Source organism: Vulpes vulpes, chromosome 12 (assembly GCF_048418805.1).
Source record: "Vulpes vulpes isolate BD-2025 chromosome 12, VulVul3, whole genome shotgun sequence".
Lineage (NCBI taxonomy): Eukaryota > Metazoa > Chordata > Mammalia > Carnivora > Canidae > Vulpes > Vulpes vulpes.
The window spans coordinates 109,352,973-109,367,549 of NC_132791.1; the positions used below are offsets into that span (position 1 = coordinate 109,352,973).

Below are 14,577 nucleotides of genomic sequence, written 5' to 3' on the forward strand. Positions count from 1 at the left end.
TGCTTCCCAAACACACCCTCCTCCCCCCAGAGGTAAGCATTCTAGCTTGCACGCCCCCCCACACACACCCCGACCCCCATCAGAGAATGAGGCAGGACCCCACGGGGTGGGGTGGGGGCGGTCAGTGCCAACAGTTTCACATCGGAGCCCTTGTCTGGGGAGGGGGTGACTCCAGTGTAAATGGTGTGGAATCTGGAGTCACAAGCCCGGATCCCCCTCCCTGGCTTGCCCTTGTCCTGGCCACTCTCCCATCCATGCTCCCCCCAACCCAGGGTCCTGACTACCCAGTCCAGGAGAGTCCCCTCTCCCCCCACACCCCCCGTACCCCATCTTCTTTCCTTTGTAGCAGTGACACCACGCTATCTCCTGTACTCATGAATCTGGACACCCTAAGAAAGGACTTTGTAGGGCACCCAGTATCTCCAAATGTAATACCTGTGGCATGGTAGGTAATTGACAGGTACTGAAATGGACAGATGTCTTTTTTCTTTTTTTTAAAGACCTTTTACTTTTTGATTCATGAGAGACACAGAGAGAGAGAGACATAGGCAGAGGGAGCCCGATGTGGGACTCGATCCCAGGACCCCGGGACCACGCCCTGAGCCAAAGGTAGACGCTCAGCCACCGAGCCACCCGAGTGCCCCAAAATGAACAGATGTCTAAATGAATGAGCCAATAAGCAGAACAAGTGGGGGCCGGAACAAGTGTGGACCGAAAGTTTCAAGTTAAAGCATCTCAGACCCTTATTTTGCAAAGACCTGAGCCCCCAAGGCACCAGGGTGGGCTAGGGAGCATGCCGACCCACCAAGTGCCATGCTTCTTGCCAAACACACGTGCTGCGCTCACAAGCATACCCTTATCACCAACCAACCACGAAGGCAGAGGCGGCTGTTACCACCTTTGACCCACCTTAATCACTACTGGCTTCGGGGCTACAGGACCACACAACGTGAGCTGCTATCATAAGCCAGCAAAGCTGGTGTGGTCTCCAGAGGGCTCCAGGCTGGAAGATGCCCTATTACCCAGGAAACCTCATGTCCTCCTTATTCATTTCCCCAGAGGGCTGGTCTGAGCCAAAACCCCAGCCACCCCTCCCCAGACCTCCAAGCACCTTTAGCATCTGCAGGCAGAGGAAAAGGAGCTGGACACAAACCTGATTTCCGAGCCTGCCTCTGCAGTCACAGGCCGGGCATCCCCAGGCAAGGTCCTACATCTGTCAGTGCCTCAGATTCCTCATCCGTGACATGCAGGTCACAAGGGCAAGTTCTGGGAAGTGCATGAGCCTCGAAAGCCATCCTGAGATTGAGAGCCTGAAGCCCTAAGACAGGACAGGCTGACACCAGGCACCTGGGAATGGGAGCTGAAGGGACTCTGGCTGGGCCTGCCCCAGGGCGTGGGAGCTCGGCTCCACTCACGGTCTGTCCCATCCCAGCCGAGGGAAGAGCTCACAGACGCAGCTCCCACCTGCTCACCTGCTGCTACAACCGCTACAACCACAACCGTGCTCACCTCTCCTCCTGGCTGCCGGTCCGTAGCACACGTCACACAGGACACAGGTAGCTGCTTGGGGGCGGGGGGGGGGGGCGGGGGGGGGGCAGACACTGTCATCCAGACTCCACCCCCACAGTAAACTCAGGCCCACGTGCTAGCCAGACTCTAGGTGCACTGCTGGGAGACGGGGAGCATCGGGTGGGAGACGGGAGCAGGCCTCACTGGAGGAGCCGCCCTCTCTCTCTCTCTCTCTGAGTACATCATGTCCTTGAGAAGGTGCCCGGGGCCCTGCTGGACTCCCGCGGGGTAGCCATCCCAAAGGCATCGACGTGGGCCCCCGGGCAGCACCCCCTGTCCATAGCAGCTCCAGAAGCAGTAGCCCTCCTCACTCAACTGATGTTCCCTCTGCCGGCCGTCCCCTCCTCTCCAGGGCAGGTCCTCCTAAAGTCCCCAAGCAGGGACAGTACAGGGCAATGTTCAGTCCCGGGACCTCCAGGGAGGTGAATAAATTCCCCGCTCTGGCCCCAGAACGGTGTGGTTCTCAGCATGGCTGGGGACAGCAGGGGACCCTCTCTCCCCTGGCTGCACAAGCTGCCACAGTGGTTTGGGAACGTGCTGGTTTCGGGGTGTCAACAGGGGAGGACCCACCCCCAAATTTCTAGTAGGAGCACAGGGGAGTTAAGAGGCACCGAAGGTGGGGTTATGAGGAAAAGAGGGAGGGCTGCGTGTGCAGAGACGGGCAGGCCAGCACCCAGTGGGACTCTAGAAGACCAAGGAAACCACGAAGGAAGAAAAGCGAGCCTCCATTTCCTGCGGTAGCCTGTCCCCTGGGAAGGGTGAAGCCAGCAGGCCGAGCTCTTTTAAGACTGTTTCACATCAGTAAGACTCTCGGGGAACCGACCCTTCCAGCAAAGGTTAATAACTCTGGGGTAAAGGGAGGGCTGGCAAGCGTGTTAGGTGCTGCTGGGGAAGGTGGAGACCCCACCCCCACCCCACCCCCCCTAAGCACGGGTCCCTGGGGCGGGCCCAGAGCCCAGCAGGTGGGAATGCCTGCTGCCCAGGTCATCAGAATGAGCCAGGGCCGCCTGCGCCCCCGGGGCTCCCCCACAGGGGAAAGGTGTGGCCAAGCCGCCTCCCCAACCCAGCGCCGCCTCCCCAACCCAGCGCCGGGAGGCACCAGAAAGACTGGGAACCCCTTCCCAAGCCCACCCTGCTCCAGTCCGCTCAGACCCTCCTGCTTCAGAAACCTACAACGCATCCCTACAAAAGCGCACCCACCTCCGCTGGAACACAGGCACCCCCAGCCCCGGCACTAACCGCAGTGACCCCTGCACACGCGTGACCACAGCGGCACGCACCCCTCATTCCTTCTCCTTCCCTGCCCATTTCAGCCCATCCCAGCCCGCTTCCCCCCACCAACATACGGCTTCTGGGGCCTGCTGGGCCTGCTGGGCCCCCTCCGCCAGGGTGCTCTCGTCCCCCATCCTGTGGCTGCGGGCTCTGCCCCCGGGGCTTCAGCTCCAGCCCGCTCCAGCCCAGTTTGTTTGTCAGGCTGCAGGTCCCTGGAGCTCTCAGCCAGGGAGCACGAGCTTCCAGAGGAGCGAGGAGTGGCTGAGCCAGCCCTCTGGGGACCTCCTCACCTCTGAAAGTTGGGTGAAGAGCAACCCTGGACTCCTGGCCCTGGGCCCGGGGCCAAGCCCAGCTCCTGGCAAGGGAGCCCCACTCCTGTCATGCCCAGAGGTATTTGGGGAGGTGGGCACTGGGGCCAGGGATGCAGGAAAGGAAACAGGAGGGAGACATGTGGCCCCATAAGGATGTCCCCAGCAGGGCTGGGGGGCATCCCGGGGCAGCCTGGGGCCTAGCAGCTGCCCAGGTGGAGGGCATCTCCCCGCCCGGCGCCCTCACAGCCTCACTCACCATCCTTCCGGCCTGGGCTCTATGCAGGGTCACCTAACCCTGACCCTGAATGGTGGGAGAGGGACCGTCCTCCTGGCCCACCCACACACAGACCAGAAATCCTGGGCCCTCCCCGAGCCATCCCCCGGACCCACGCAGGCCTCCTTGTCCCTGGCCCTGAGGCATTAGTGATTTCAGGATCATCCCAGCACCCAGACCTGGGGGAGGAGGTGGGAGGAAGAGGCACAGACTGGTCGGGGCCTGGGGACTGAGGATTCCAGAGTGCAGGGCTTGTTCAGCAGGTTTGGGCTTCGCCCACGCCGGGCCGCAGAGCTAGGGCTCAGGTCCTCCAGGACACCTCTGGGGCAGGCCCCTAAGTCTAACCGAGGGCGGTGCCAGCGGTCAAGCCAAATGCCAGAATGAGGAAAATCTGGGGCCTCGCCAGCAGCTCCTCCGAGGAGTCCTCCTGGGCTTCAGGTTAGAAGAATGCAGCCCTGATGATCCAGGGGACAAGCACTACCCCTAGGGCCAGATGGAGAATCCAGAAGCTTTTCTCAAGGAAGACTGGGCGCCAGGAAAGGACTTGGGGAAACTGAGGCCCAGGGAAGACACAGGCCCTGAGAAAACCCAGGGGACCACTCGGTCACTGAAACCACTCGGTTTCTGACCACTCGGTCAGAAAATGTTCTCTCACCGGAACAGCTGGACTGACAGGCTGGGAAGGCCAGGTGAGCTGGCCAGGCTTGGGGGCGGGAGGTGCCCGGTCCCAGTTGCCCCTGTCCTGCCCTCCGCCAGGTGTCCGTCTTCTGCCGGGGAGCTGGCAGGATCGGGGCAACCGGGACCGGGCACCTCCCGCCCCCAAGCCTGGCCAGCTCACCTGGCCTTCCCAGCCTGTCAGTCCAGCTGTTCCGGTGAGAGAACATTTTCTTCTCACTCTATTTGGACAGCTGCAGGGATAGTGATGGTGAGAAGAGAACTGAGGGAGGGGGCAGTGCGAGGCCACTGGGCCCTGCTGGGGTGGGCAGAAGGTCTGGAGCTGGGCAGGCCAGGGTGGCTGCCTCCACCAACAGGGCAAATCAGAGGGGCCCTGGGGCCCACCTGGGGCCCGGGGCAGTGAATGGAAGCCCAAGAGCAAAGGAAGAGAATGACTCCCTTCATTATGCAAAGTGCTCAGTCACAGGGTGGGGCCAGGGTGGCCCCTTGGGTCCAGCCCCAAACCCTTGCGCCCCACAGAGCCCCAGCCCCTCCTCAGTGGTCCGGCTGGTGGGTGGGGCTCCAGGAGAGGAAGACAAGGCACCAACTGGGCGAGAGTCCCAAGACCTAGAGAGGCTCCTTCCCGGTCCTGCGGGCAGGAAGTACACTGTAGGGTCCTCCTCTCTCTCCTTCCCAACCGTCTCGCTCTCTCCCTCTCCCTCCCCGGTCCCCTTCCCGCCATCCTGTCCTGGTGTCTCCCTGTCCCCATCTCCACCTCCTCCTGCCTGCCTCCCCCCACTCCCCACCCTCGGGTTATGTAAGGGGCCTGAGAACAACACAGAGGGAGCTTTGTTGTCAAACCAAATCCATACGGAGCCGGAATCGGCCAACGCAGCTGTTCCCCATTCCCTCCGCCTTGGCAGAGTGGAGAGGCTGGGCAGGAAGCCCCCCCACGCCTCCATTTGGGGAGGTGGGGGGCAAACGCTGGCCCCGGGGCCCTGGGCGGCTAAATGGGTGGCCAGAGATCAGTCATCATGGCGTGGGACCACAGCAGGGGACCAGCTGGCCCCCAAGACGGAACAGAGCCCCGTGCAAAGCAGAGGCACAAAGACCGCAGACAGCAGAGCTCCGGGCTAGCAGCCGGCCCGCGCGGTGACAGGCCCGGGAGGGGGGACACACACCCACCAGGGCCCACCGTGCTCTGGCCCACACAGCGATGCATGCCCACGCACACCCGTGTGCACACTCGTCCACACACAGCCTGCACGCCCACACGCACACACACCGGCCCAAGCACGACATGCCGTGGAGGTTTCTGGACAGAGGCTCTTCCCGCTCAGGCCAGCCTCCTGCATCCCAGCAGGTAGCTCTGGGGAAAGAGCTGGGGCTCCGGGGAGAAGCGGGGAGGGCGGAGGGCGGACAAGCTCCACCAGCCAGGCCTTCTTCGGAGACCCTCTGGCTCTGGGACAGTTCCCACCTTCTGAGCCAGGACAAGGTCCAGGGAGGTGGGTGAGGGCCTAGGCGGCAGAGGTTACGTTTCCTCTGAGCTTACTCTGGGTGGCACCGTCCCTCACCAAGCCCGACTGCTGAAGAACCTGTGTGTCCCCCGCCCCCACCCCACCGCAATGCTGGTGCAGCCAGCAACAGCAGGCCGCGTCCTGGACGTTGAGGCAAGGGGAATGGGGGACCCCTGATGACACCAGGGGAAAGAAGAGGTGTCAGATGCGAAGGGAGAGGGAGGTAGAGGGAAGAAAGGGAGGCAGAAAATGATCAGAACAAGGAAAAGGAAGAAAAGGAGCAAGGAGCCGCCGAGTGGAGAAGTGGGACAGTGGTGTAGGGAGCAGGGCCCACACAGCCGGGGAGGACACACTCTCCCCCGCCAGGCCCCAGCGAATCCCCTCGGAGGACAGGGCCAGTCCAGGAGAAGCAGGATGGCAGGGGACGTTTCCAGAGTGCGTCCTAGGCCACCGGGTCCTCCACCTGCCATGACCCCGGGGCTCCAGCCTCGCCCATCCCCGTCCCCGTCCCCGTCCTCGGGTCCTGGAGTACATCCGGCCTAGATGATGTCAGGACCCCAGAGGAAGGAATGAGATGGAGGCAGGGGCTGGACAGAGGGGCAGAGACCCAGGGTCACTCCTGAGACCGTCACCTGTCTGTGCGGAGAGACGCTTGGGGACCTTGGGCAGCAGGTTACCTGTTGAGTCTCAGCAACCTCATCTGCCAAAACAACAGTTGCTGAGCGGCTATTGTGTGCCAGCGCGGTGCCAGGTGCCAGGGTAGTGCCAGGTGCCCGGAACACCCACAATCTTGGGTCCTGCCCTAGGGTGACATTTGAGGCTTCTCCCAACCTGCAAATGTTTACCTCACTTGTGCCTCCCAAACCTGTAAAGATGCCACAGCCCAATTCACAGGCGTGCTGATGGAGAACTGTTAACAACCTGACACCTGCCCGAGGTCACAGGCCTCACAGGCCTGGGAGCAGACGGAGAGGAGACAAAGGGCGCCATCAGCGCTCCTGCCGGGCAGCCTGCCCCTGGCTGCTGGGCCAGCCGTCTGACACTCCTCAGTGTCTGGGCCCCACCTCGCAGAAGACAAGCGGCCGGCGTGCAGAGTACTGGACTGCACGCACTGGGGTGTCCCTGGAAATGCCCTCCTGTCCAGAAGCCTGAGCTCCTCGGGGGAGGAAACCGGGGGCCCAAGGCCAGGCAGCTGAGAAAGGAGACGAACGTGGCGCCTCTCCCCCCACACCCCTCCCAGCAGGTGGCAGGAGTGGGGACCCGAGGGCAGTGGGGCGTGTGGGAGGACGTGGCCGTGCACCGGTGGCCCGGCAGGCTTCCCAGAGCAGAGCCTCAGCTTGGAGGCAGGAGGACACTCACAACTTAGGCAGGTGGTGACCAATGGCACCCAAGCCATAGTGGGGGGACAGACGGAACAGAGAGGAGGAAGTGAGAACCCACGGGGCATGCTACTGGGAAAATAAAAGTCTTAATGGGGCCAAATGGGGGTTTTCAAATAAAACTCTTTAAGGCCAGGAAACCCTCTGTCCTACTTTGAAATGAAATTTTATGTGGAAACCCAATATGGGAAAGCAAAGTGCAATAGTTCGGTTGAAACAAGAACAAGGGCGAACCCCTCCTCCTGAGAGAACATTAGGGGGGTCCAGCTCTGCGGACACCTCTCTTGGGCCCGAGTGGAGGAGAGGACAGATGTCAGGACTGGAGGGGAGATTAGGACCAGGCTGTGCAAAGACTGGGCTGAGGAGGGGAGAGGGGAGCAAGGAATGGGTCTGGGGTGGGTGGTACAATGGGTATGCCCTCCTGGGGGGGCAGACAGCGCCCCGACAGGCCCCGGGGTGGGGTGGGGAAAGCGAGACAGTTGGCTGCCAAGCCAGGCCCTCCTCTGACAAACAGCTCACCTGTCAAAAGTCAGCTTTCTTCCGTGGCCCCAGGAAAAGGAGGAAGAAGAGCAGGGAACACAGTGAACACACACACACAAAGAACCCAAGCTACATCTTCCATTCATTTATCAAATATTTACCGGGCACTTATTATTTGCTATAAATCATTCTAGGCATGAAGAGTATAGCAGCGAACAAGATAGGCAGGTTCCTGGAGGTCACACTAGAATCCTAAGATCTCAGTGAAGAAAATACCTTAAAAGTTTTCAAACCCGCTCCACACCATGAACGTGCCCCCTCGGACCGTCCCCGTCAAGGTCACCCGGTCTACGTGGAAGCATCTTTCGGGATAGGGAACGTGCCCCCTCCAAGGGCAGAAGCAGGTTGCCGGGACTCTCCAGCCGGCACCCTCCCCTCCTGGCCTCAGCACCCTCCCCACCGGCCTCCAGAGAGCCCCAGGCAAGGCAGTCAACGGAGCATCCAATGCACTGCGAGAATGTGCGGGTTTTATTTTCTATCGACACAAAATAGAAGGATGCTTCGCTGGCTCCGCTGCCCGGTCAATGCCCGGGACCGAGGCAACAAGCAGGCCCCATCCTCACCTGTCCAGGGCTCCCGGGCCCTCGCTCGCTCCTGTCCTCAGAGCGTGCCCTCGCCGGACCCCACATCTCTCCCGCTGTCCCTCCCAACCAGGCCTCCCTCACCCAGACCTGAGTCACCTGCAAGAGGTCAAGGATACTGGGTGGGAGGGGCGCCCGTGGGCGAGGCAGAGGGAGGCTCCCTGCTAGCAGGGGAGAGCTGCCCCGGGAGCCAGGCCAGGCCGGGTGTGTCCAGGAGGACCCAGGAGCGCGAACCGGGGAGGCTCGACCCCGGCAGCTCGAGCCTGTAGGGCCCCTCCCCTTCCCCGCGGGTCGCCACAGTCAGTGGACAAGGCCTCCTGTGGGCGGCTGCCGGGGAGCCGCATTTCCAAAGGACTAGGAGCCGGCGGCTAGGCGGGCCAGATGGAAGCAATTACAGGGGGGAAAGCGGGAGAGGTGGGGGCCAGAGGGGCTGGGAGGGCCAGGGTGGGGAGGGAGGGGGGGAGCAGAGAGCCTGCCCGACCGACCAGCCCTGCCCTGCCCTGCAGAACCACAGAGGGCTCCCCAGCAAAGTGCTGACCCGCACCCCGGGGGGAAGGGAGCCCCGACGGGCAGGGCAACGTGTGGGGCTCGGGCCAGCGCCAAGGGCTCCGGGCTGGGAACCAGGAGGCTGAGGTTGTGGTTGGCCTTGTCACCAGCACACTGTGGCCTTGAGAAGCCCTTCACACCTCTGAGCCTCTTCAGGGGCCCAAAGCCCAGGAGGGGTGCGGAGAGCCTAGGGGAGCAGTGAAGAGCGCAGCCAGGAAGGGCAGGTTTCCAAACCATCCCTCTTGATGAGCTATGACCTTGGCCAAAGTTTCAACGTGCAGAGCCTCCACGTACTCATTTATAAGTGGGCTGAACAGGGGTGCCTGGGGGGCTCAGTGGTTGAGCATCTGCCTTGATCCCAAGGTCCTGGGATCAAGTGGCGCATCAGGCTCCCTGCAGGGAGCCTGCTCCTCCCTCTGCCTGTGTCTCTGTCTCTCTCTGTGCCTCCCATGAATAAATAAATAAAATCTTTAAAAATATAGTAAAATAAAATAAAATAAAAGGGCTGAATGAATGGGTGTGGAAGGATTATGTGAAGCCATACAAACATGTAGGGCACACCTTTTCTTTTTTTTCTCGTTATGTTTATGGGTCCAGGCTTTTAGTATGTGCTTAACCGACAAAGGGTAGGTGCTTGCTTGAGTTATTTGCTAAGTCTTTTTTTTTTTTAATTATAAGCACAGGTGTTGGGTAGCCCCGGTGGCTCAGAGGTTTAGCGCCGCCTTCAGCCCAGGGTGTAACCCTGGGGTCCGCATCGGGCTCCCTGCATGGAGCCTGCTTCTCCCTCTGCCTGTGTCTCTGCCTCTCTCTGGGTCTCTCATGAATAAATAAATAAAATCTTAAAAAAAAAAAAAAAAAAAGGACAGGTGTTTACGGAGGCCGCACAGGCAGAGGACACAGGGCAGATGGCGCAGAGGACACGAGGAGCACTGCGGCAGACCCTGGAACCCACACCCTGGAGGAGGGTTGGATCCAAGGCAGAAACAAGAGTGTGAGGGCCCAGCACGCTGCAAATGGGTCCTGTCCTCTCCACCGGACCCGGGAAAGCCAGACCCCGGAGTGCCTGGCCCACTCGGCTGGGCTGCAGTGGGAAACTCCAGGCAGGAGGAAGACACCGTCCTACCACACAGGGACACCTGCTTCTGGGCTTCTGCAGCCGGGCCATGCCACACTCAAGGCCCAGGTGGATGCTGGCGGCTCTGGGTGGCCTGCACCTCCCCTCAGCTCTAGCAGCAGCACCTCCGCCCCTCTGGGCAGGAGCAACGGCCTCAGATTCTAGAGTCGTCACATTATCTTCCTGCACACAGGGCAGCAGCGGTGGGGTGGGCAGAAACAGTGTCAGGAGCTGCCTGTATGTCTCCGGGTCCCAGGCAAGGGGCCAAAACTAGAAGAAAACCTGCAGTTCTGGATGCTGCTGGCCCCTCTCATCCTGAAAAGCAACCGACCCCATGCAACCCGGTGGCAGAGCTCAACCCCTGCTGGGCTCAGGGGCACCAATCGGAAGCCCCGTGGCACCTGGCTGGGTCCCAGACATCAACACATCGCTGCTCCCACTTGCAGCGACATTCAACCACTTCCTGCATCTGTTAGCATAAATAATGTCACACACACACACACACACACACACACACACACACACACACACGGTGGGAATGTAGCAGAGGTCGGGGGTGAATCTGAGGCCAGGGATGGCCAGCAGCCCACCCAGGGGCCCTCAGAACACTCATGCTGAAGGGCTGAGCACCTCTGGAAGGGAGCAAAGGACAGATGTCAGCAAATGACCACAGCCTCCAAAAAGCCTACCCTCGTCATTTTCTCAAGGAAACCAGAAGTTTCAGGTCAAGGTCCCAGACCCTGAGAAGGAAGGGGGGTGCCCAGGGGTGAGGGAAGCACCAGCTAGCTGCTGCAGAGGGAGACGTCTAACCACAGGGCAGCTGAGGAGTGGGCACGCAGGGCCAAGTCCTGGATGTCCCCCCCTGGCTACCCGACCGCCCTGCTGTCCAGGGCCCAGGCTCCATCTCCCGGGGCTTGGAAGCTCAGCCGGGTTCTGGTGCCTGCCTTGCTCTCCAGCTGCAGAGCTGGCCCTCAGCCCCTGGAATGCTCTGTGACACGGCTCTGGAGGGTCCCTTTCAGGAGGCTGGAGCTCTCCCTCCCCTGTGGGCTGGAACCATTTTGTATTATTCCAAGGTAGAGTGACTCCTTCCCGGAGACAGAAGGTGTGAGCCTTTGAGCCATTCTGAGAGGAGGAATTCATGGGTCCACGGGATAGCCGCTCCGAGGTGAGACCCAGAGAATGTGCCCAGGCAGGGTCCGAGAGGGTGCCCCAAAATGGAAGGCAGATGCCGGGCCAGGGTGAGATAACCACAGGTTAAGGTGGAAGAGAGAGAGGGGGTCCCACTTCTCTGCTCCTGCTGGCGAAGGGTTCCAGGATTTGTTACAGTTCCAGACAAGGATCGGATTCTTGGTTCTACCCAGCAAACTGGATCCTAAGAGGGCTGGAAGGGTGGAGGAGCCTAACAAGTCTGTTTCTGAGGAGTGGGGCGCGAGTCACTGCTCTGGGTGGAGAAGGTGGTGAGGGAGAGAAGGGAAGACAGCCCAGAAGGCATGGTGGGCTTCCACGGCCTGGGCCTCGGCCCGCAGGAAAGGGGGTCCCTGTTGTCCTGAGCAGTAACCCATGCCTGAGCGACACACGCCCTCTGAGCCCGCGTCCAGACAGGCAATTCTCGTACTTTGCCTTCCCAAACTCTTCCAGTTATGCTCCCCTCCTACCCCCTCAGTGTGGCCTGGGGAGACAAGGGGGCAGCTGGCCCCGACTCTCCTGCAACTGTGATGAAACCCAGGGCCCACCGGGCAGCGGAGCTCGCCCACGCAGGGCAATGATACAGACGGTCTCAGGGAGCCTCCAGCAGAGCAAGGTCAGCGCGCCCACCGGCTCCGGCAAAGAGAAGCAAAACAAAACCCCACAAGGTGATGTTCTAGGCTCCCGGGTAGCTGGTGCCTCCCGGGCACCCTGTCTGGGCTTACAGAGCAGCTCTGGAGGGTCAGAGTGTGGGAGAGACACTACCAGCAGCACTTACACGCCTCCTCCTCTGGGCAGGCACCTTTCAAAGCACTTAATGCAGATGAACGTTATTTGAAATCACCCCAGAAGGCGGGGGACAGCAGGCGGGGGACAGCGGCCGTGCCCCAGAGACCAGCTGGCCCGCAGCAGGCCGGCTCCCAGGGCTCCGGGGCTCCGCGGGGACTAATTCAGCCTCAACTTGCCTTCCACGCGCGCCGGCCTCCAGCCGTGGGAAGCACAGGCTTCCCCGGGCGCCCCAGGGGTGCCAGCCTGTGGGTGGCCGTGAGGTCGGGCCAGCACCAGCACCAGCACGGCTGAGCCCCTGCACGCGGCCTAGAAGCGCCCCCGGCCTTGCAGCGGGAGCCCCCTAAGCCGGCCCCGGGGACCCGGTGGGCGCCAGAGAGGCCTCGGATCGCCCGGACCCAGCTTCCCCCCGAGACTGCGAGCCGAGTGGGCAGTCCTGGCAGACATGTTGGCGACTCCGGGCGGGGGGGAGGTGGCTGCGGGCAAGGGCACCGGGGCACATGCGCCCCCGCCCCCCAGGCGGCTCGGGGGCACGGCCTGGGCCCGGAGGCCCCCACTACGCGGGGCGCTGTCCTGCACCCCGGGCCTGCCCCGCGACCCTGCGTCTCCCGCACACGGGTGCCCCGCGCAGCCCGTCACCTCCAGCCCCCGCGCCCCCGGCCCCCGGCCCCCGCGGACCCCGCACTCCACGGGGCGGCTGTGCCCGGCGCCGGCGCTCGGAGGATGCTGAGGGCGGGGACGCGTCCGCACGCGGGGCGCAGGGTGGGGGCGACAAACTTTCGGGGAGGACCATCCCGGGGCGCTCGCTGCGCGGCCGGGCAGGGCACCGGCTTCCCGCGAAAACCCTCCGGAGAAAGGGGTCCGGGGCTGCGGCCGCCCCAGCCCGGCCCGCCCCGCGCTGCGCCCACGTGCCGGCCGCCCGGTGCCCGTCGCCACCGCGGGGAGGGCGCGGGACTGGGGGCGCGGGGGGCGCGCGGGGCGGGGGGCGCGGCGGGGAGGGTGCGGGGGGCGCGGCGGGGAGGGCGCGGGGGGCGCGGCGGGGAGGGCGCGGGGCGCGCGCGGGGCGGGGGGCGCGGGGCGCGCGCGGGGCGGGGGGCGCGGCGGGGAGGGCGCAGGGGGCGCGCGGGGCTGGGGGCGCAGGGGGCGCGGCGGGGAGGGCGCGGGGCGGGGGGCCCAGGGACCGGTCGGCGCGGCGCCCCCTCCCCCCTCCCCCCTCCCGGGCCCGTGGGCCGCCGCGTACTCACCCCCGCGGGTGGAGCGGGGCGGGGCGGGGCCCGGCGCGCGGCGGGATCCGCTAGGCGCGCGGGCTGGCGGCGGCGGCGGCGGCGGCGGCGGCGCGGCTCGGCCGGTCCCTGTCCCGGGCGCGGGCCGGCCTGGCAGCGGGCGAGGCCGCCTGCGGGGAGGCGGGGGCCCGGCCCGGGCGGGGGCGGGGAAGGGGCCGGACACGCTTGCGCACACGGCCGGGGCGCCGACTCGGGGGAGCGGGCGGAGGAAGGGCGGGGAGGCGGCGGCGGCGGAGGGGGAGGAAGGGCTGGGCGCTGCGGCGCGGGGCGGGGCGGGGCGGGGTGGGGGCGACGCCCGCGGGCCTGGACGGGGTGGGGGCCGCGGGGGCGGTGGGGGCCGCGGGGGCGGGGCGGGCGGGAGCCGCGGTGGAGGGGCCGGCGCAGCCCCGCACACTCTCCTGGGAACAATGAGCCCCGACAAAGGGTTCTCCGCTCTCCCACGTGGTGAGCGCGTCCCTCCATCACTCGCCAAGTGCGGCACGGGAGGGGGCGCCGGTTCCGGGAGCCCCCGCCCTCCCCGGGCCCCTCCTGGGCCTTTGCTCGGCCCTCGTCTGCACCTGCAGCTCCCAGGCTGCACCCTCGGCACCCCTCTTCTGCACACCTTTGGCCTGGAGAAAGCTGCCCGGTTTCTGTTCCTTAGAGAAGGCGCCAGGCGACCCAGCCGGGCTCCAGACCCTACTTCCTTGGGCTCGGGCATCCCCCGAGCAAGCCTGGGAAGTGCGCAGGCCCAGAAACAGTAGTGGAGAAGTCCACGCCCCCCCCCCCCCCCGGCCCTCCCCTTGGTAGGTGAGCGGCTCCTCCCTCCGGCGGGCGACTCGTGGCTCCAGCCGCTCGAGCAAAGGCTGAGACCCAGTGCCTGTCTCCAGGAAGCTTACCGTGCAGCCTCGGAGGGGATGCTCACAGTGGACTTCTGCTCAAGCGTAAGGCAAGACAGGATGTGACTAAGCATGAGGCGTGAGTAACAGCAAGTGCACAGGGGCTTCAGAGGAGTGCCAGCTCCAGGTTCACTTCAGATGAAACTGGGGGGCTGATTTGCTGAGAAGATACCTCCGGAGGCTCTGTGGGAGGGCTTGGGTGAACAGAGTCGGCCTCTGGGTTCTTCCACAAGTGACTGTTCCATTCTCGATCACACCTCGCACAGAGGTTCTTCGTGCATTCCACCAATGCCTGACTCAGGTTTGAATGGTGCCTTTGGCTTGGTCTGTCAAGCATTCAGTCAACAAATACTTACCTCGTGCCAGCTCCAGGCCTGAACTAAGCTAAGTGGAAAGAATCCAGTAACCAAAGTCCTTGCCCTGAGCAAGTCAAGGGGAAATGGGGATATCCTCCGTGTCTAACAGCCAGGAAAACTGGCCCAAAGAGAGTCAAAGCACATAGGTGAGTCTGGCCGAGCTAAACTGAGAATCCTCAACTTTGCTAACTCTTTGAGGAGCAAGATCTAAACACAGTTTGCATTTCTTGCTGTGACCCACGTAAACTTCACTCGGCCAGCGAGTAGAACTGAAGGACTAACTCTCACTCCTGGAGACCCGACTCCCAAATCTACCTCTGTCCCTAAATTGCTTT

The 14,577-nt window shown here is 63.2% G+C and overlaps 1 protein-coding gene across 9 annotated transcripts in view; it reads right to left on the bottom strand.

Annotated features, from left to right (window-relative positions):
- ST3GAL4 (ST3 beta-galactoside alpha-2,3-sialyltransferase 4) overlaps positions 1-14,212 on the bottom strand; it is a 33,257-nt gene extending 19,045 nt beyond the window's left edge. For 2 of the 9 annotated variants that reach the window (XM_072729392.1, XM_072729391.1), the window contains exon 1: positions 12,973-13,122. Coding sequence is in view for 1 of the 9 variants with exons in the window: in XM_072729383.1 (XP_072585484.1) it covers positions 13,613-13,708 (96 nt within the window). In the remaining 8 variants the exon portion in view is untranslated. Of the gene's footprint in view, positions 1-1,153; positions 1,172-12,972; positions 13,123-13,612; positions 13,744-13,886 lie in introns of those variants that run through there. The other 7 variants (XM_072729388.1, XM_072729386.1, XM_072729387.1 and 4 more) reach the window with 5 other exon arrangements.
- Between the last annotated feature and the right edge of the window lie 365 nt (positions 14,213-14,577).